At 41.1% G+C, this 20,714-nt stretch overlaps 1 protein-coding gene across 2 annotated transcripts in view; it reads right to left on the reverse strand.

Annotated features, from left to right (window-relative positions):
* The window catches only part of SEMA6A (semaphorin 6A), a gene marked incomplete at both ends in the record, with an annotated part of 61,696 nt that overhangs the window by 25,289 nt on the left and 15,693 nt on the right, over positions 1-20,714 (reverse strand). The window contains 11 exons of one of the 2 annotated variants that reach the window (XM_084278032.1): positions 5,161-5,211; positions 5,344-5,364; positions 7,187-7,245; positions 9,164-9,244; positions 9,340-9,480; positions 10,205-10,381; positions 11,795-11,950; positions 14,730-14,861; positions 17,672-17,889; positions 18,792-18,880; positions 19,960-20,079. In XM_084278032.1, coding sequence (XP_084134158.1) covers positions 5,161-5,211; positions 5,344-5,364; positions 7,187-7,245; positions 9,164-9,244; positions 9,340-9,480; positions 10,205-10,381; positions 11,795-11,950; positions 14,730-14,861; positions 17,672-17,889; positions 18,792-18,880; positions 19,960-20,079 — 1,245 coding nt within the window. The remainder of the gene's footprint in view (positions 1-5,160; positions 5,212-5,343; positions 5,365-7,186; positions 7,246-9,163; positions 9,245-9,339; positions 9,481-10,204; positions 10,382-11,794; positions 11,951-14,729; positions 14,862-17,671; positions 17,890-18,791; positions 18,881-19,959; positions 20,080-20,714) is intronic. The other variant, XM_084278033.1, reaches the window with a different exon arrangement.

Consider the following 20,714-nt stretch of genomic DNA (forward strand, 5'->3'; position numbering starts at 1 on the left):
GGATAAGCGCCGTATCTCAAAAAGGCTGCTTTAGATGGCTTCTAAAGCCATCCCAGCCCCAGGTCTCAGAAGCGCGCGGAGAGCTGATGAATCTAGGTCCCCAATTTCACTCTAGCAGTCAAAAATCTAACTGTTGGTCAACAATGCTCCCAAGATTTTTGATGCACCCATATGCTTTATTTTATCCATCCCTTTTATTAGATTCATGGGGATGCGCTACTGATGAAGTCAGCAAAAAAGCTGCAGCTTCTGTTAAGATGCTGCTATGATTTAAAGAAGTCTTGCTGAATATTAATGATCTTACAGAGGAAGAAAATGTCTGTGCTCTTCTGTATATTTGCAAGAGCCTTTTTGATTTACTGCACAGGATTATATATGGCAGCACTTTGGACTGTGTTTTGCACAGGACCTGGACATAAGTAACACTTATTACAGAAAACTGGTCAGATTCACAGCGTTCTCAACATGGAGCCAACATTCAGCTGCTACAGCTAATCATTAAGACAATTTAGCTCTGGACCTCAGGCTGAAGGCTTACACTGACAAGGGCACTGCATTATTTTTTACCTCTCGTGATAGAAAGCATGGTTTCCCTCAGACATCTTTCTTTAACCAGCAAATTAGAAGCTGTATTTTATTGAGGACAGAGCTTTAAATGTCACTTAAGTAGAAAAAAGAAGCTAAACGTTACCCACTTCTGAAAGGTCTCAATCAGCCACAGCATATCTGGGAGCACTGGTAACACACAGTTAGGTGGGTGATGGACTCGGACCCAAATGTGCTGCCTGTTCCATGGCAGTCTAGCAGTAGGGCTGCCTGTTTCCAAAAGGACAGGTAGAGGTCCAGTGTCTGAAAACATGTGCCCACCTGAAGCAAGAATATGCTGGAGCATGAAAGCTTTCACCCCTATACCATTTTACGCTTGTCAACTTCTGTGCTCATCCCCAAGAAACAGGAGAAATAATGGGACAGAGAACAGGCCAGGAAATGGAAATGATGAGATTCCCATGTCTTCTTTTCCCTAAGGATTAAACCACAGTGCCAGCATTCATGGGGTTCCAGTCTCCAAGTTAATACCCAATTCAGCAACCACAATAATGTGTACAATATTTGGTCAGCCTACAAATAGTGCTGCACTCAACATAAGAAAGCAATTACTCATAGCTTGATAAGGAGGTAAAAGAGAAGAAAATCTTGCCAAGTAGCAATCATGTTTTATGCTTGTGTTTGATATGTATTTATATGCCCATATCTCTGCCCAGACACTTGCACATTAGGTGTGCTTAAAGGGGGAATTTTAAGGAAAAGCCGTAAGTATGGTTAAAGAAAAACATTTCTTAATACAGTAATCTAGAGGAAATATATGCCTAAGGGACGTGTTTTCTGGGGAAAAAAAAAGATTTCCTGAACCATATGCTGCAAATACATAGAGAACTTCTTTGTAATGGAAAGCTAAGGCTTTGTGAAGATATTAATGTGTACCAGATGGTCGTTAGGTAGAGAAAGGTTTCACAAAAACACAAGAAATCAGTCTATTCACTCTGTTACTAATGTGTTACTCTAGTGCACACTGAGAAACAACCTTCTGCACATAATCCAGACAAACTTTCTTTCATACGCTGTTGAGGAAGCAAGCAGATTAGACCCTTAACAGCCTGTCCCACTTGTGCTAGAGCTGTATTCTGCAAACACTACTGGGCAGTGGCTGTTCCCATAAGAAGAGCATCCACTGCATCCTGTAAGTGCTGGAATATCCAGTCCCTCTGGGTGAATTTCACTTCTGAGTGGAGTGGCACTACAAACATATGAGCAAGTCAAGCTACTCTCATAAACAGAGAAAAGACTGAAGCAGCAGGCAACCCATACCTAGCCCTCTCACACAGAGCCATTATTAAACCTTTACAATGCACTGTACAGTTTGCAACACATAGTGGGCTTTTTTTTTCCTCATTACAACATTTTTACCGTTCTGACTTTATCAACATGTTTTGCTGCAATTTAAAGAGGCTTTAGCTTATCTGGAATGTGGACAGTACCTCTATGTTAATATCAGTTAATACCTAAACATCTAAAAAGACAATACTGCCTTTGTTTTAAAACAATCCATCTTAAAAAAAATGCAGACACAGTGCTTTTCAAACATCTTTGTTTAAAGCAAACACGTAAAAAAATCAAAATTGATGCACTTTAAAAAAAAATGTTTTAGGTGCTTCCATTATTTGCAAAAACTTTTCATTTGGAGTACTGCAATCAAGTGACAGAAGGAGAGTAAAAGCACTCAGTGTCTACGGGCATGGATAATGATTCAGAAGGGCTGCACTTCTGCAACTACAGCTCGTTCTGAAGTGCACTTGTAAAATATAAGGAGGGTTTTTTTAGGTTTAAAACAAAGACAGGGATTCAATACGTATTTGATAGTTGCTCTAATATGCACAAGTCATTAGGATCTCAGAGGTTAAGATGTCTGCACACTATCCTATTAACAACTATAGCAACCTAATTATACAATTAGTGGGAAAGGCTAAATCAATACTACAGAGGGAGAAAGGACTGTGGCTAGGGGGTAAAATAAGGGCCCAATTCACTAAGAATTGATGTTTCCAAAGGTAATTGAAGCTGCTTACAATTTTGCAGAGGAATCTAGTCTAATCTCCTTGTTTAAATATGTGGCTCTTGCATCATTTCTCTTTGACCTTCTGTAGCCAGAGCTTCAGCTTGCTATCTTCTTCTTGGGTGTCCAAGGCATGGACCTCAACAGTCACCTGTATGGACTTTGCACTTTGCTTGTTTGCAACTGATCATGCAACACTGCCCCAGAAAAGGGAGCCTTTCTGCCAAAGCAAGGGGGAGGAGGATATAATGAATATGAAGGTTAAGGGTTTGATTCTCCTTTCATTTTCACTGCTACAGATTGGCAGTAAATCCATTGAAGTGAACTGATTTATAGAGGAGTAAAGGGAATTGGGCCTTAAGACTTCTTTTGCAACCAGGGTTTCAGATACCTCTGGATGTATTTAGCCTACTGGATCCAAAAGCATGCTGAGCATTCATTTATTTACCATTCTGGTATATCCCAGTGTTATACCAAAATGTAGGTGATATGTGATAAACTATTTATTTACATGCTTAACTGTACTCAATAACATTAAAATGCTCCAAGTATAAAATTTTAGTTTAAAAAAAAAAAAATTACTCAGAGCAGTCATTACAGTCAGGAACCGTGAGTATGTTTACTGAGACTGATTTATTACTTTATGCTGGAACTTTTTACAGTCCTCATGTATAAGATCAATAGAGGTGACTAGCACATTTCCTTTCATGTTTTACCATGGTAGGTGAAAAGAACCACTGGGTGTATCAGAATGGGTATTTCAACTAAACCCATGAAAGGAAAAGCTGGCTTGCATAGAATCCCTTTATCAGGATGTACTTGAGAAGCGTCAATGAAACCATCTGTGATAGACAAGGTGTGAATAGGATCCAATGGTAATGTTGGCTCAGCATTTTCCATTGCATCTGGCAGTAGGGTCCTACTTGATGAGCTGAGTTAACTCATGGAAATTGTCTTTGTGCTTGATGTGCCAAGACAGTTACTTATGTAAGTAGGTTTTTCACTCTGCTGCTCACCTGAATCATGTCTATGCTTTCTTGGTCAGATTAAAATAGCAGGTTTTGAAAAAGTCCCTACTAATATGGTAGCTGATGTTCCAGGACCACAGCCTCACAGCTATAACTGCAAATCCTAGAAACGCACTTAGAAACCTAGGATATTGCTGGCACTTCAACACTATGCCCAAAGCCATCTTCTTTTTCTTTGCATTCAACAGTACAGATTTTATTATTACTGTTCTTTAATTACTGCTCTGTGCATTAAAAATATAGCACTTTTCAAATGAAAGAAAGTACAAGTTGTGTATGCAGATGAAACCATAAGTCTTCTATACATTACGAAGTCTCAACTTGTCTTTCATTTTATGTATTCCCTTCACTGGTTTTCATTAACATACTTTCAAACCAGTTTCACCTGCACATTCTGCATTTCCTGGTACTAAACAACACAGGGAATTTGCTTTTATTTTTACAAACACTGAACAGTATTATTGTGCCTCCGGTTATTTATATTCAGCTGTACTGAGCCGTCATTGCTTCTGCTTTGTATCTACATATTTTGCAGGCATGAGATGAAGGGATCAATTAAACGTTCATCACAACTGCACACTAACCTACCTCGTTACATTCAGCCAAACATATGGTGAATTTGCCCTAGCTCTGATGAACTGCTAGTCCTGTACAGTCTGAAAGCAACTTTGCAAGCAAACTCCCATCCCACATGGGCGTTTGCCACTGACTTCACTGGGAGCAATACAACACATCCTCCTAGCTTGTGAGTGATTGTCTTTCCTCGGGATGTCTATAAACAGAAACTATTGCAATATAAGTCTAGGTGTCAATTTAAAGTGATTAATTATTATCCTATAATTCCTTGTGAAGACACATATTCAGCTCAGGTCATTTAATTTGCTATGTGATTCTCCTCCCCTCCTTTTTTTTTTTTCTTTTTTTTTTTTTTGTTTTAACAGACCAGGCACCATTCAGGCATTAAGATACCTCAAGCCTGGACAACATAAAAGACTCAACCTAGAAGTGGCAGGAATTTTCAGGAATCAAGGCATAACCCAGTCTCAAATGACATGGGTAACAGGTTAATTTTCCTTGTGAGTGGTCTTTCTGTAACCCAGGGACAGTTCTGCTCCTTTCCCTAAGGTATCTGGCTGCTGTAGCAGTCATGATACCAGCCTGGACAACTCATGAGTGGGATGTGAGCTGCTATCTTGTTTTTCCTGGCGAAGAGATAAGACGCATCACTGTACCCAAGTGTTCCTTTGAGTGTTCAGATGAAGCATGCTCTTAATCATGTCTACTGGTGTGCCATTTAAATAGGCCACATCTGACTTTAATTCAATGGAGACAGTTTTGACGGAGTACTAGAAAAGAAGGATTGAAAATCAAGAGCTATGACTTAATCCTACTTGTGATTAGTGAATCAGGCCCTCAAAAACAAGACAAACCAGTCAAAAAGGGTAACGGCTATTTGAGTACAGGAACTACCAGCTAACACAAGGATCTGAGGAGAATTTTTTAAAAAAGCCATAAACTGACCATACACTGTGTCGTAAGACATTTCATGATCAGGTGAAGCAGTTGAAATGTCTATGAACAAAATAAATTGGGAAGAAACATTAAATAAAACAGAAGTATGAAAATACTTAAAAGTTTAGTAAAAAGTGATTCCTCCAAAATGGATTTGCTGTCAGTAAATAATGAAACTAAGAACTTCCTTACCATTCAGGGCTACGAAGGAATCTGAAAGACAAATAACATGGGAAAAATCATTATTTCTCTCTCATTTTTCCTTTTTAATAGTTTGCTGCTAGCAACCTTCTATGTTTGAGCTGATCTCTCTCTCTCTATATATATATATATGATTAGTACCCTAAGGACCCAGGCAAAGGTACTATTCAGACATAACCAAAAACAATGTCTGGTTTGGAAAGTCTTCATGATCAGGCCTGTGCAAAGGATACCAAGTAGGAAGGCCACTTTCCGCCCTGCCATGGTTATCTTTGCAAGATCAAGTCCCAATCTAACGCTAGGCACTATGGGTGATGCAGCCAGCAATATGAGTCAATGAGGACAAAACTTGGATGACCCAAGACCACATGAAAGAGTAAGATCGTCTGGGTTAGCAGGGAGTGAAATCTACCCCTGTGCAGTGTCAAGTTTTAATTCGTCATTCAGGGCTAAAGGGGGATTTCAGCAGGGCACGGGTATTTTTGCTCTCTGCACAGGAGCAGATCTCCCTCCCTGTGCACAATGTGCTGTTTCTGAATAACCTCCTACCCTTCTTTTATATTTAACTGATATCAGGTACGTTACACTCCTGCCTAACCTGTTTGCCCAAGGAAAACAGAACTGTCCGAAAAGGGCAAAGTTGCACCAGCTGGGAACTGACCTGATTTTGGTGCTAACCCATTTTATAGGGAGCACAGGAGGGACTACATGTACACTTCCTTCAAAAACCTAGAGACAGCCTCCCTAACCATCTCCTAGGGTGGAGGCAGGTGTAGCTGTGATGGAGGGCATGCAAAGGTTGCAATCCTTGTTCTTCTCCCTTGAGCACAGTGATCATGGTAATGGGTCTTGAACAAGGACGCACATGGCATGAGAAGGCTCTGGCTTTGTCCAGAGCAGCTGGCCTGCACTGTACCCCATTGTACTCCTTCTAGCCCTCCTTTATTTTGCTCTGTATTCCAAAAGTAATGACCCCCTGACTGTACTTCCTCAGCTTCCACGGTTTTATTGCATCTAGAGACATCAGTGCAAACTGCACCAAAAAGAATGTGATTCTTGATTTCATAAGGTTTATAAATAATATTCGGGGCTCATAATCAAACCAACCTTGGCAAGAACATTTGTAACAAGAGCTGTCCTGAACAGAGATATTTGTATTCCTGAAGGCTCAGAAATCAGCATGGAAGATTTCTTTGCATGCAGTGCAAGCTCTACGCCTTTAAGCACTTCAGTGCAAAATGTAGATGTGGAAAGATTGTGTTTAAGCTTCCAACTCATACTGTCAGTACCTAAGGTTTACCACTGAAATTTCTTGGGCAGGGTCAGTAGGGTCTGATTCCCAATACCAATATGTTGTCCAGCCTGTGTGTAAAACCCATTAAGATGCACAAACTAGTTCCGACTCTTGATCCAGATCTAAAGCTGAAGATAGATTTCACTGTGTCTGTATCCTACATGGGAATCTGGTCCAACTCATTCCGCACCAAGAAACACAGCCACTTCTGTACATCTATGTAAACCACCCGACCACCATGGCTAATAAAGACAATGAACACCCGACTCATTCTGTCATTGCTATAATCAATATCCTGTAGAAGCGAGGTTTTCTCACTGCTTTGAAGTCTGGTGTTTTTGTAAATCACACCAACTGGGCTATTTTCTTTAAACACATTTAAACAACTGTTTCTCTTCTGAACTTGCATTGTTAGCTGCAGTTGCTGCCCCTGTTGTGGCTTACATTGCTACAAAAGAACACCCAACAGGTAATGGTGATTTGAGGCATTCAGAAGGATGCTGTGACACATGGTAAACAGAGGGTAAAAGCTTTGCTTACTTTGGCAGTCACCCAGGCCATCTGTATTGCCATGTTCTATGTCCTGTTCGAATGCCAATCTAAATAATAGAAAGAAACAAAACAGTATGAGTAACAACAGTCACAGGCACTACCAGAAAGAAATTATCACATGTGGAACTTTAAATAAAGCCCTGTTGTGAAACTGGCAGTTTCTTTCGAACTTCCACACAAAGGCTGAAAAATTGCAACACAGACATTCGAGTTACTCATTGCTCAATGATTTCTTGGCTTGTGATGATGCTTTGTCTATTATTACATTTTTTTAAATCCACTGCATGCCTCATTGTCAAGAGAGGCAAACAGATACTCTTTTAAATGGTTAACACTATAATATATGACATTATCAGGAGCAATTGTGATCCTACCTTAACTTGTTCATAGAGTAGACCAGGTGCACCAATAACTTTGACATGGGAAAGAAGATAACTGATTGGGTGAGTACATGCTAGGGGAAGACAACCTGCATTTCAGCAATCATGTAGTTACTGTGCTGGACGAGGCTGCAGGGTGCAAGGTCCAGTCCACAGAAGGCATCCCATTGAACTTAGGGGGCTCTACTGAAAAACACTCACTGGCCTTTCCAGCTAACATGTCCGGTTTGTTCTCCTAACCTCTGGCTGTGATTATGGATAACTAGTGAAGCCATTTTTCCAACTTCCTGTACAGTCAAAGGTGAATGACAAGAGCCTTGGAAAACCTCCAACACAAGCACTTGTCTACAGTAGTTAGGATCCTACCCTTCAGGCGTAATAATTACCTTTGCAGGCACCTCACTCCCAACTGTGCTCTAAGAACTCATGCTCAACTGTCACCTACTCCAAGAGGGCACCTAACATCTCTGCCTCCTGTTGACTAGTTTAGAAGTTCACCAGACCTCTTCACAGCTGATCTGGGTCCCTTTCCTAAGCCCTACGCGCTGGACAGAGAGTGACCTGCCTTGCTTGCCTCTGGACTGCACTACTGCAAGCTCATGCCTCGGATCTATTGATAAACAGGGGAGCTGCTTTTAAGAGTAAGTTACAGAAGTCCCTCACAACTTGCCATGGAAGTGACAATAGATTCAAGCACTTTGGGAATGCTGAGAAAACCTGATATAGACATCGGTGCATTTTAGCATTATTCTGCTAAATGTCCAGTCAGGAATGGACCACACTCTCATAGTAAAGCACATAGAGACAGATATAGCTATAGCATCCTCAGTGGGCAAAACATTTTGAACTGAAACAGCAAATAAAGAACAGGACATGAGCACAGGGACAGTAACTCATTCATTATGTACTGAAGACCTGTACAGAAGCAGGCCAGCTGTGGGGATGTCAAGGTTATGTGATGTCCATACTACACCTTGAGGAAGTATAGCTATAACTCAGAGTGGGCAAGCATGAGGTGTGTCAGATGGGGCAAAGCAATGAGAGCATTGAAGTGGGTCTGCTTCTTGCAAGGAGGCTTTAGTAGCCACATTTAAACAAACCTTCACAGACTTTCATTATTATAAAATAATTAAATTGTACTATTAAGCAAGGGGAGATCCAGCACTTCTCTGAATCTGCTTTAAGCTCTTACTGTGCTCTGTGATTCCTCTCAGTAATGCACAGTAAATTAGAAGGACTGGTTTTGTTTTCAGTGGACAAATTGCTTCAGTAATTTAATTTGGATTCTATTGCCTCTTTAATCAGCTGTGATGGCTCCAGTGTGGGCTGGTCCAGACATACCCATCCAGTTCCCTCCTTTCAATAACATGCGGACCTTAGTCCAGCTCTTTCATTTTCTTCTTCCCACTCTTTCAGCAGTTATCCATCAGCTGGGAGTTGACATCAAAATAATTTGTGAGACATTTCAGAGGTGAATGCAAATAAGATATGAACACTTCCCAGATTTTTCCTTCCCTAAGAGCCCCATATTCCAAATAGTTCTGCCCAAGACCTCCCAGCACCACCAGCCAAAGCCCTTACTCACTTGGAGCCGAGGACCAGCTGAGTGCATGCTCCACTCTCCTTCACCCATCCGCAGTAGGGGTCTCTGGATGCTATGCAGGCCCTTGAGAAAGAAGAGCACAAGGTGGCATTCATGAGCACTCCTGCCCTCCCTGTACCTGGCGTGGAGGCTACTGACAGCCACCATAAAACACATACTTTTTGCATTTGCCATGACGCTCACAACGTCCTAGGGGAACCTTGATGACACAGGTGGAGAAGGCGACATACAGAGCGCTGCTGGGCTTGTCCAGCTGCATGCCCATGATCCGCTTGTCTTCCACCCCGTCGTAGCTGCACCTGATTCGAAAAAGAGTGAGGTGGGGTTATAAAATGGTTCTGCTGGGAAACCAGATGAATACTTAATGAATTCTCAAGCTGAAAAAATACAACCCAAACCAAAAATCCTCCCACAAAAAAACCCTGAGAAAGGTAGAATTGAATAAGCCAAAGAAAAGCAACACACAATAGCCACTGAAAACACTGACTGACATATAACTGAGTATTAAAAATGCATGGGGTAGAGGAATAAGTGGAGAGAGACGGCATGCTAGACAAGCTTTCTGAGGACCCTTCATTTTTTGTGTTTATTCTTCTCCAACACTCAAAGTAGCTGAAATTTCTGCATGATTATGGCTCACTTCAAAGCCCCCTTAGGCATATTTGAGGAAGGCTGAAATGCGGGAAATTTCCCTTGGAGAGCAGCTTGCTGGTTGTTAAGTTACTTGGAGAGGAATCAGGGGTTTTTTATAGGATTAGAAAATTAATCTTCCTTTGCAGAATTTCACTTTTAATTATCCATCAACTGCTGCATAGGAGGGGCTATTTTCTACACATACTGAATAAAAAAATTTCTTATTGCAATGTAGAGACTGATAAGCAGACATCCCCTCCCTAAACAATTTTAAATTACTCAAAAAACTTGGCTTCTCTAACCATTTCCCTTTTTTCATGGGACAACCTACTCTGGGAAATCGGAAGTTCAAAGTCACCCATACTTAAGCACAAAGAATCTGATACACACTTTTCAGGATTGTAAACGTTCATCTCCTCCAGGAAAAGGCTGTCATTTAGGAAACCACTGTTTCCTGTCCGTGCCAAGAACTTCAGGATGATTCCCTTCTCTGATCCCAAGAAAACCACGGTGTAGTTGTGATATGGCCCAGCAGCAGAGTCCACGGCGATTTTGGTCAGGCGGTATCTAGAATAACAATACAGCATTTTGCATCACTTGGGATTAAACTGCCATTTGTTTCATCGCTTTTTCCACTTCAGATAACTGTGTGGTAGCCTTTTAGCAACAATGCAACATATTGAAGCACTCTTCCTAGCTGAATAGCCCTGTAAGTCAACCCAGACTGTACCACGGTGGAGAATTTTCATGTGTTTGTCTGGATGTGCATATGTCCAGTAGGTAGCTGAAGTGTCTGCAGAAAGCTGAAGGGGTGCTAGGAGTCTGAGGCCATTTAGGAATTATCCTTCAAATCAAAAGCAAGATATTCGCCTGGTGATTTCTTCAGGCAGGAAAAGAATCTGTAAGGTGATTTTATTTTTTTTTTAAACTTCAAGCTCTGTCACATTAAAAGCAGCAACAACGATATCTAATCTATATTCAACTATTTTGGTAGAAAAAGCTCTGCCAGGGCCATAGATAGATGCTAAACACCACTTTACCTCACTAAAAACAATCACGCAACTACCACTAAGCAAGTTCCGTGCTGAGATGATACTGAATCCTGGGATGACACAATTTACTGAAAATGACTACTGGTGGTTTGGAACCGGTTATCTGGTGCTGGTGATCAAAGAAAAGCACTCTGCAGAGCTTGCTACTATCATTTTTGGCTGGAAGTGTAGAACCTGACATAAAAACCTGACAGAAGACGTTACTAAAACTAAGTTAGACCCTTCAGTAGCTAAACACTGCCAGGCCCAAAACTCTACCCTCATATGGAGGAAGAGATGGAAATACAGCAAAATTTAGTCCATCATTCTGTTCACAACTGGAGGGTAGATAAGCAGTACAGTGACCACAGCAGAGATTGGGAATGTATTTTGATAGGACGGGGATGGTGTATTTGAGGCTTGCTGATTTATGAGTCTTTGTTAAATCTCTTCATTATTATTTTTCTCTTGTTGCTATAGAAAGGATACAGATTATATGATTACTTCTGCCTGTATACTTCTGTAAATATTAAAACATACCAGTACACATCCCAACAGACATCTTCATATCCTGTGAACATATCCTGGCGGACATGTTTGTATCCTGTGTACATATCCCTGGGCTGTCTGCTGATCCTTGCCCAAAGTTTTATACAGAACTGTCTCAAACAGTGACCTGTAAACCAACAGGCGGGTCAACGATCCCCGCACTGAATTTCCTCCAAGATCCGGTTTCAGCACGGAGTGGTTGGATGGGACTGAGGTTTTTTCCTGTCTTGAAAGCTGCTCAGGGATTTTTGCGGCATCTGCTCAGCACTGCCATCATTCCTAGCTGGATTCATGCCCAGCACACCAAGGGTGATTACAGAGTTTGAAAGTACTCTGAGCTAGACTACTAGCACAGCTTGACAGCTACGATGAGGACGAGAGTCCACTTGGTGATACATACCTGACCATCGTTCTCAGGAACCAGGGTCGATTGACAATGGAAGGTACAGCCTCATCCATCAATGGATGTGTTTTGATGAAGTTCAGAGTATCATCTGGGAACTCGTTAGACGTTACATATTTTTCTAATGATGTAGAGCCAGCACAGCAACCAGGCCTAAATAAAACAGGAGGGTAAAGAAAGAACACTTATTTGATGCCTAGTGTAAATCTCCTTCTGCAATGAGGTCTTCAGTGAAATATGATGTGCATTACAAGGTTTAAAATGGAAGACAGAGAAGTCTGGGGTGAGTTGTTCAGCGCCACCCCCCCTACCCCAGGAAGCTTAAAATCTTGCTCTATCCTCTACTCAAAAGGACTTAACACGTCACCTATAAACACAAAGATGTTTCTCCAGCAGGAGTGCAACACACAGAGTTTGTAGTTCATCCACTCACATGGAACCTAATCACTGGACATGTGCAGTTGGCTTGATGCTGCCCACTGGCACTTGTGCTTTCTGATCTGCAACTTCCCTAGTTGACTGCTCTTTCCTGCAATAAAAGCAGCCTCTAACATACAGAACAAAGTTGATTTTTCTTAGCATGTGTGGAAGAATGCTGCTTTCAGTCCCATCTGGTAGAAAGCTGACAACTGGAGAAGTCAACTCAGCAGGCATCCATTTTAACATTGTTTTTACCCTTCCTCCAATTGGTATGAGAGCATTAAGCATGGTAGCACATTGAGCATTTTCACTGAATCATTCGTAGACAACTTAAATGCAAACCTGCATATCCTATTCCTAAAAAACCACTGTGGTCCTCAGAGGTAACTTCACCTTCCTGCCTGGACAGGTCATCTAAACACAAATAGCAAAGGACTTTGCCTGTTATTAATGCTTTACTTTCTCCAAGAGAAGGTCCACTTGATCCTAGTTCCTAGAATATTATGACGCTTCAAGACTCTGTGCCACTGTGAAATGGGAAGATGAAAGATGGAGCTCCCTCTCATAAACACGCTGAGGTGTCCAATTTTCACCTGTTCTAGATTCTGTTGGTAGAGCGACTGGCATCAATGGAGTAATGTCAATTTGAAAAAAAAAAAAATATAGCACTGGTCCTACAATACCTGTTGCTTACATTTTGGATAAATATTTAAACCTTAGGTAATGAAATGTTATGTAGGAAGATGCCACAGGACTGCAGGAGACTAGCTGGGTCAGTGCATCTGGTCCCACACAGCTGCACAATGAACACTACATGCTCTGCCTCTTTGTATCCAAAATATTTTGATTTTCTCGTAACTGCATGTAGAACTATCAATAGAGGGAAGAGAAGGAGAAACAAAAGGCATCATTGATCTCCTAGGTCCTTACAAGTTCATGAGGTGACATTCCCAGAGAGCTCTTCTGGCACTGTGGTGCCTAGGGTTTCTGTATGTCTAATCTGGAGGCCCATTTCCTCCTAAATCCTAATCATGTGATTAATCCTGTTTTAATCTCAAAACTAGTTGAACTGAGTAAACAGAACTGAGTAAACCCTGCTGTGCATCTCTGCCAAAGAGGGAAGGGAGGCCCCCTGAAAGGCTTCGTTATGTTTCTGAGAAATGCTAAGATCAATAGGAGCACTAACGCCTCTACCACACCGAGATATCCAAATAGAAATGACCTTATTTCAAAGACGTCTTGTGCCTCTTGTGCATTTCAACATGAGTTAGAAGTAATTATTATTTCTATTAAGCAGATTGATGGCCAAATGTTACATGAAACAGTGTTCACTAATTCAGTTCACGTTATCTCCTGCTGGCTTAGAAGGAGTGGTATGATCCTGTCTTCATCATAGCTGTTAGCCTGCTATTTGCTCATTCCACAAACTTGTAATGCAACTTTCTCTTCTTCCTTCCCACTGAAAGGGAAGACTTCTCTTTCTTTCCCTCCTTCCCTGCTGATAGTCTTCTGTCTAAGTATGTTAATGACCTTAGAGCCCTCTTGCAGCCTTGAACTACACTGACATCATGTCAACAAGTTGTTGAAACACTACAAAAAGGAGAAACCCCAGAAACAGTACTAGCAGGTGCCTTACTAGGGCTCAGACTGAAACAGATACAGAATTTTACCAGGTTTTCCCATCAGTTCAGGCTCTTCACTTGAGTGACAACTTCAGAATAAAGAGAGGCCAGGAATACTATACTTGGAAACTCTAAAACATGACGGGCCAAATTTGGATCCAGGCAGAAGCTCAGTTGCCACCACAGAGCATCAGATATATTTTCCTTTTGCAGTTATGTAAGGTATCACAAGCAATGTAAAACATACGTTGAAGCAGTAGAGCTTGGCTGAGATAAATGAATTTGCTTTATCTACATTCATATCACGTTCTTGGAGCAAAATGCCACTGGTGTAAAGGAGTTAACAAGTGGCTGTCAACAGCAACTTATATGAAACGGGCACTTGTAGGAAATATGAAGAGTGCAATACAGGAGCCACACACAAACACAAGTGAGGTGGAAGCAGGGAAAACAACTCATAGGAGGAATGAGGCAAACTGAATCTCCATTTTGATGGAATGCTGTTTTATCCTTCCTAGGATGCATCCTCTGTGGCACATAAATTGCATGTTAACTGCAGAACAGCACACCACAGAGCTGGTGCAGGCTTTGTAATGAGATATATCCATTACTGAACCAATTTGCAACAGGTATGTAACTCATACCACGCTTCAGTGATAGATTATTCTGACCAAGTGGATCTGACGCTGTTCTGATTTATGGTACACAAATGTTGTTTAAGTGGAAAAATTCTCACTTGCATACCTTAGATTTAAATGCAACTCATCTTCTGTCTTACTGTTGCAGGATGCATCTCCAATTGTATCTGCTGCTTAAAAGGCTGTTTGAATTATCAGAAACCTTTGTTCTGTGTGCAGGAACAGAACAATATTACTATATATTGAACATACCTGGGCTTGGGCACTCGTTCGTCAGGAACTGGTGTCCATGTGGAGTCTGGAGACTTCTGTTCCTTGAATCTCCCAGTAAATACATTGGCGATGTCAAGCATGTCATAGGCACAGACTGCAGAACCAGGGATGCTGCAAAGTGACATTTCCCAGAAATTGTTACTCATTCTGCAGCTATGCATAAAATCTTGAGTGAAAAACATGCTGTATAGAAGTCTTCCTGTCACAGGCTACTCAATCCTGAACTCTGTAACCTCTGAGTATTGACAAGAAAAGCCAGCTCCATGGAAAAGCCTGAAATATACCAATCAGCAGACAGCTCCTGCCAGCACAATTTGTTTCAAAGACTCCATAGAAAGAAGTAATTGCAATAATCTTGAGGAAGGGAAAGAATCTGGGAAACTTTGGGTACCACTGGCAGTGCATGAGGAGTAATAGCTAGTCTCATTCAGAGCCCATTATTTGGAAATTCAAGTTTTTGTAAGTCACAATATCTCTCAGTATTAATTCCCGCAGACCCTGCCATGCCTCAAAAATACACTGCAGGCAGTTCAGAAGTTGGTGCTGATCAAACCAGGAGCATGCTGCAACATGCCACTGACCTGGCGTTTACATGTTATTACTCCATCCTCCCACAGCCTGATCTCCACCAAGTTTTCCCAATGGAAAGGAGTTAACTGTGCTCAGGAATTGCTTATGTCTATGAGGTATAAAGAGCTTATAGAAGCAAGTTCACTTTTATTTTTAGATCATGAAGTTGTAAATGTCAACTTTCTATTATTTGCATGCAACTGCATGATAGCATTGTCTAAACGTAACTGTAGCCTTAGCTACGCACTTTCTGAAAGTCTTAGGGGTTTCCCATAGTCAGTCATTTGGAAGCATGAAATATTCGTTTTCCTACCTTTAATTTTTTTATACATGAACTACTATATTTGTGTCTGACTTTCACCGCTTGATTTTATCAGGTAAATAGCATGAACCCAGCTGGCTGAGGCTTTCAGTCCTGCCTTTAGCTAGTAGGTTATAAAGGTATATAAATTGATAGGGAAATAACCATTTGAATATTAAAAGGTTTCAAAATGCTTATTACTGAAGGAAACAACAAGCAGGGAGACAGTATGAGTCTTACTTTGATCTCCACAGATTGTGTCTTTATATGGAAGAGAACTTCAAAGCTTTACATTAACATGATAGTACACAGGAAGAGTTTTAAACAGAGGCAGCCACATGTTTGCCAATATAAGAGTTGATTCAAGTGCATATTTGGCCATGCACAGGACCTTACCCTAAAAGATACCTCCAGCTAGATTTTTCACTTTGCTGAATTAATCCTTAAAGGAAAAACAATGCTAAAATCTTGAGGTGTGCTATACAGGACTGGAAGTGCTGAGAACTGTGTTTGATATACAGCTACACAGTGATGAAAGGATCACTGCACTGAGAAGACCACAACAGCTTCTACACTTGACAGCAGTGTGCAGGTCCACAGTGTGATAAAGCTGTATGGATGGAGTACTGTGGGTCACAGCCAAGCCATCTCCCAAACACTGAACTACACCTCATCGCCAGCTCCTGCCCTGGATGACCTCACATTGGGCTGGGGAATCTCTTCCAGCTCAATCTAGGGGAAGTTTTGTTCCAGAGATCAAAGATATTTGTTGGAGCTTTTCCTTAGTGGAGGAGGAGTAAGAGAGATATGGATCATGTCAGAGGTAGGTCTGTTAATGAGGTGTCTCCAAGCTTATGTGCTTTCCTGTCATCTTCAAAGTCTGACAAAAACTGGGGCCTATAAAATAGTACCTTGATTTTAACACCCAGTACTTAGATTTTAGAACACAGGGTTAAAGGAAAAAATATTATTGATGACACACCACAGCAAATACTAGCAGAATGGGATGGCAATCTCAATCTTGAGATTATCTCAAGATACAACCTATTTTCTGATGCTGAAACTCTGTCCACTTGCTTTTGTTAATCCAGTTGCATAAAAAGATATTATTTCAATTTAAGCTTGTATTCTTTGTTGGTAGCACAATTATTCCATTGCAATTCCTATCGTTTTGATGTCAAAAGCAGTGATTATACACTATAGGCCTGGGCATACTCTCATTTGAAGTCAGTTCTGTGCATGACCTCACTGAGGTCAGGCTTTGACAAGACATGGCAAGTGTACAGCAAAACTAGATGAATTTCAGCAATAAAATTCCCCCTTCAGCTCAAACATTACTCTGTGAAACAGCAATCTATTTTTTAATTAGAATGCTACGATGTTTTCAACTTCTCGGGGAGACCTCGATAATTAGATACAGTTACTCTTCTAATAACTTCAAAAGAAGCATGCTATATAGTATAATGGAAATAAAATCTTTGCAGATGAATTGATGTTTTTTGGAGAATCATACGAATAATAAATCACAGGTGGGCATTCTGGGGACCCTCCTTCTCAGCCAGGAGGACAGCTGGGCTCTCCCAGGAGAAAATACAAGAGTCAGTGAGGATGCATGAAATAAAGGGAAAGAGTATTAATGTGGCTCTTGGGGTTTTAGCGGGACAGACCCAGTCCTTTTTCTCTGAGAAAAAAACCCCAAACCAAAAAAGCTCCCAACCAACCATATTTTCTCTTTAGAATAACATTCTGTAAGTTACATGCTGCAAAACTTCTTGGTGGCCAGTCTGGATTATTCCCATATAAAGAAAAGTATGTCCAAGGAACGTGTCCAGAGAGTAAATGGTTGCAAGCTGCTCTAAATTATCAGATTTAAAATGAAGTAATACCAGGGTATAGAAAAATGAGATACAAACTGTTGTTAAGTGTGTGGCACATAATTGTTACACTGCATGAGCAATCACTTCTTGTACCTTCATGAAGTAAAACAGAAACCGGAGTGAAAAGCAAAACATAAGGGAAATAGAAGGTAAGAGATTATTGCGCCTATTACCTATTATATGGAGTGGAGAAGGTTGCTAAAACAACATCCCGGCCATTGAAATGGATAACATCTGTAACTGCCTGCAGTATGTTAAAGTAGAAGTGTGAATCGCCAGGAACTGAGCAGTTCAAACGAGCCTTGAGAAAGGAAGTCCACTGTTTTTCCAGCACTCTCTGAGATCCTCCCATGTCATTTTTGCAAACCTGAGCCACCCTCGGGAACACTACCTGGAAGGAGTAGAGCAAAAATAATGGAGAAAATGAAATGTTTGCTTGAACTAAAAGACTCAGTTGGAATTATGCTTTTAAAACTTCTGGAGTAACACAGCAAGGTGCTTAATTTAATCCCATGTTTCCATAATCTGTGACAAATAAGAAACGGCGAAAAATTCAGCTTTGCAACAGTGTGCTATAAAAGATAAGGCTGTGGCATTCACTATACAGCCATAAATCCTTTAGGAGATCTTTTCTCATATGAAACTAATTTCCATGCAGACTTGCTTAGCTTTCTATTTCCCCAAACAAAAGCACATTCTATATTCACAATCCCTGCAACCCACGCTGCCTGCTCCGATTCTTGTGTTTTCAGCACTTAAAACCTATGCAAATCTTGCTAGGCTTTTATTCTTGCCCTCCACCTTTGTGACCTTGGTCAGCTTTTCTGATTGCTTAGTCAGAAAGCTATTGTGAAATTAGCAAAAATGCAGAAAATGTTTAATTATTCTTTGCAGAATGGCAGAGCGCAAAATTCTTGCCCTTGTTTACTCAGCACTCCAATTCAGATTTCTTTAAGGAAAGTATCTCCCTGATTTGGAACATATTTTTAACAATTGCCTACTATGCTGAACAAACTACGTTGTTTTGTGCTTTTTACGATTTGGAAAAAAGTGATTCCAGCATATACCATCACTGCAATAAGCCACCCCGTTTCCTTTCAAGACAGTGCAATGTTTCACTCCAACCAACCTTTTGGCTTGAGCGACAGGAATATTCTCAAAATGATGACCTTGTCATCATGATTTATGGTTCTCATTTCAAGGTCACTCCTAACAGCATTGGTCCAAGAATAGCATATGTTTTCCTCCTCCTGAATCTGACAAAGTCATTCAAGGCAGTGCTTTTGCCCTTACCTTTCCCATGCTGTTGTACTCCACTGCTATTTCCCGGAAGAAGAAGTAAATGTAATTGCCATAGTCTACTGCCTGGACAAAGTATGGTTCTAGAGGGAAAAAAAAGAAAATAAAAAAAAAAAAGACAACATCTTATTTTAGGCAGCATGTACACCACAGAGCACGCAAAGAGAAGCCAAACACATTCAACCTAAACATTCAAAGGTGAAATGCGCGCACTAGGTAAAACTCGCTGGGTTTTCAGAACTAGCAGCATCACCTCAGCAGAAGAATTACTCTCTAGGGGCAGGAGAGCTGGGGAGAAGTCTATCCAGCAACCACCACAAGGTAGATGTTTGCCACTAATACGTCTGCCCTGTGTGGAGTACGAGGAAAGGTAAAGAGGCAATATTTATACCAGTATGCCTGAGCAGTCCAAGCAGTGCTCTTTATGGCATTCAGGCTGTGTGTGAAGGGAATAACAAACCATGTAGCTGTTTCTGCCCACACGTGTCTGTAGCAGCAGGCAAAGTGGGACAGCTAAAGTCGACACCTGGCAAAACATTTCCGCACGCAGAAAAAGACTTCAAACTATGGCTTTGCTCCCTATTAAAATCACTCCAAATGCTAACTATTTCTAAACGCCTACGTGAAGCTAAACAGCACCGTTCTTAACAATGAGGGCATTTAGTGCACTGAGGTTGCCTAACTCAATGGCAGCTGTACAGTCCCTAAGAGCCATAAAAGAAAGGCTTTGTCCAATATTCCCATAATTTTATTTTCATTAATGAGTCTTAATGTTACAGGACAAGCCCTCTACACTTCATAAAGCCTTGACTGTTACCTAACACAGTCCTGGGGCAGGAATATTTTCAAACACAGCCCAAGCACACCAAGCCCTGCGAGTTCCAACTTTTACATCCAACAGCTGTAAACTGATAGATTTCAGCTTGGAAAACTTGCTGGAATATATATTCTGATCTACCATGCTCACAGTTTCTGTCAGGTCCAGTAACTTGGGGTCAGGAGAAGAGGGAAAGAGATAAACAGATCAGTGTTAGTAAGAGATGTAATTTAGTTCCTCGTTTCTGCCAGAAAGCATTGGTGAAATTAAATGACAGAGAGGTCTGTCAGGAATCCCAGACTCTCATCAGAGACACTGCTTTTTTAGGTTTGTTTGTTTATCTACCTTTCAACCACTTTGAGTCATGTTTAACTGTCCGTAGAGTTGGGCTGTCTCCAAGGCTCCGATATATGACTGCATCTATTGCAAGGAAGTCGGTCACTGTGGCAGAATACAGCTTTCCCTCTGGGGAGGAAGGAAAGGAGAAACAAGAGGGGAGGAGCATTAGAAATAACATAATTGCTTTCTCTCATCAGTCAAATGAGATGGGGCAAATGAAATCATCACAGTCTCCTTAGGAACACCAAAGGGAAAAAAAAACCCAGGTAGGTAAACGGGGCTGAGCACTGAACAAGCATGTCACCAGCTTTCAAAATGGCAATTTGAAAAGAAGGACGGTAATTTGTGAGAGCAGAAATTGTACAGAGTGATTCTCCTCTGGCCTAGGTAGGTCATACGGAACTACCCTACCCACTTCCCTTGCACGTGCCTCCAGTTCTGTGCTCATAAATTCTCCCTATGTATGTGAGCAAAATACGTATGGGGGGAGCTGCGACAGAACTGTTAGTTGTAACAGGGAGGGCAAACCAGACAGGTCTTAGAGACTGTCAGCTAATTGACATTTATGCAAATTTCTCCCTTTGAGAGCACTTCTCCTCTGCCAAAGATCACTAGCAAAAAAATTAAATGGTGTGCTGGGAGTCCAGGCGAAACAGGGATGTAAAGGGATGGAGAATTGCCTATGTGTGTTTTGTTTCTAAAATGCATTTTAGGCATTTTGTGCATGAATTATGCATTCCTCTCTCATAGAGAAATGGAGG

This window comes from Gallinula chloropus (assembly GCF_964237585.1).
Source record: "Gallinula chloropus genome assembly, chromosome: Z".
In the NCBI taxonomy this organism is placed as follows: Eukaryota; Metazoa; Chordata; class Aves; order Gruiformes; family Rallidae; genus Gallinula; species Gallinula chloropus.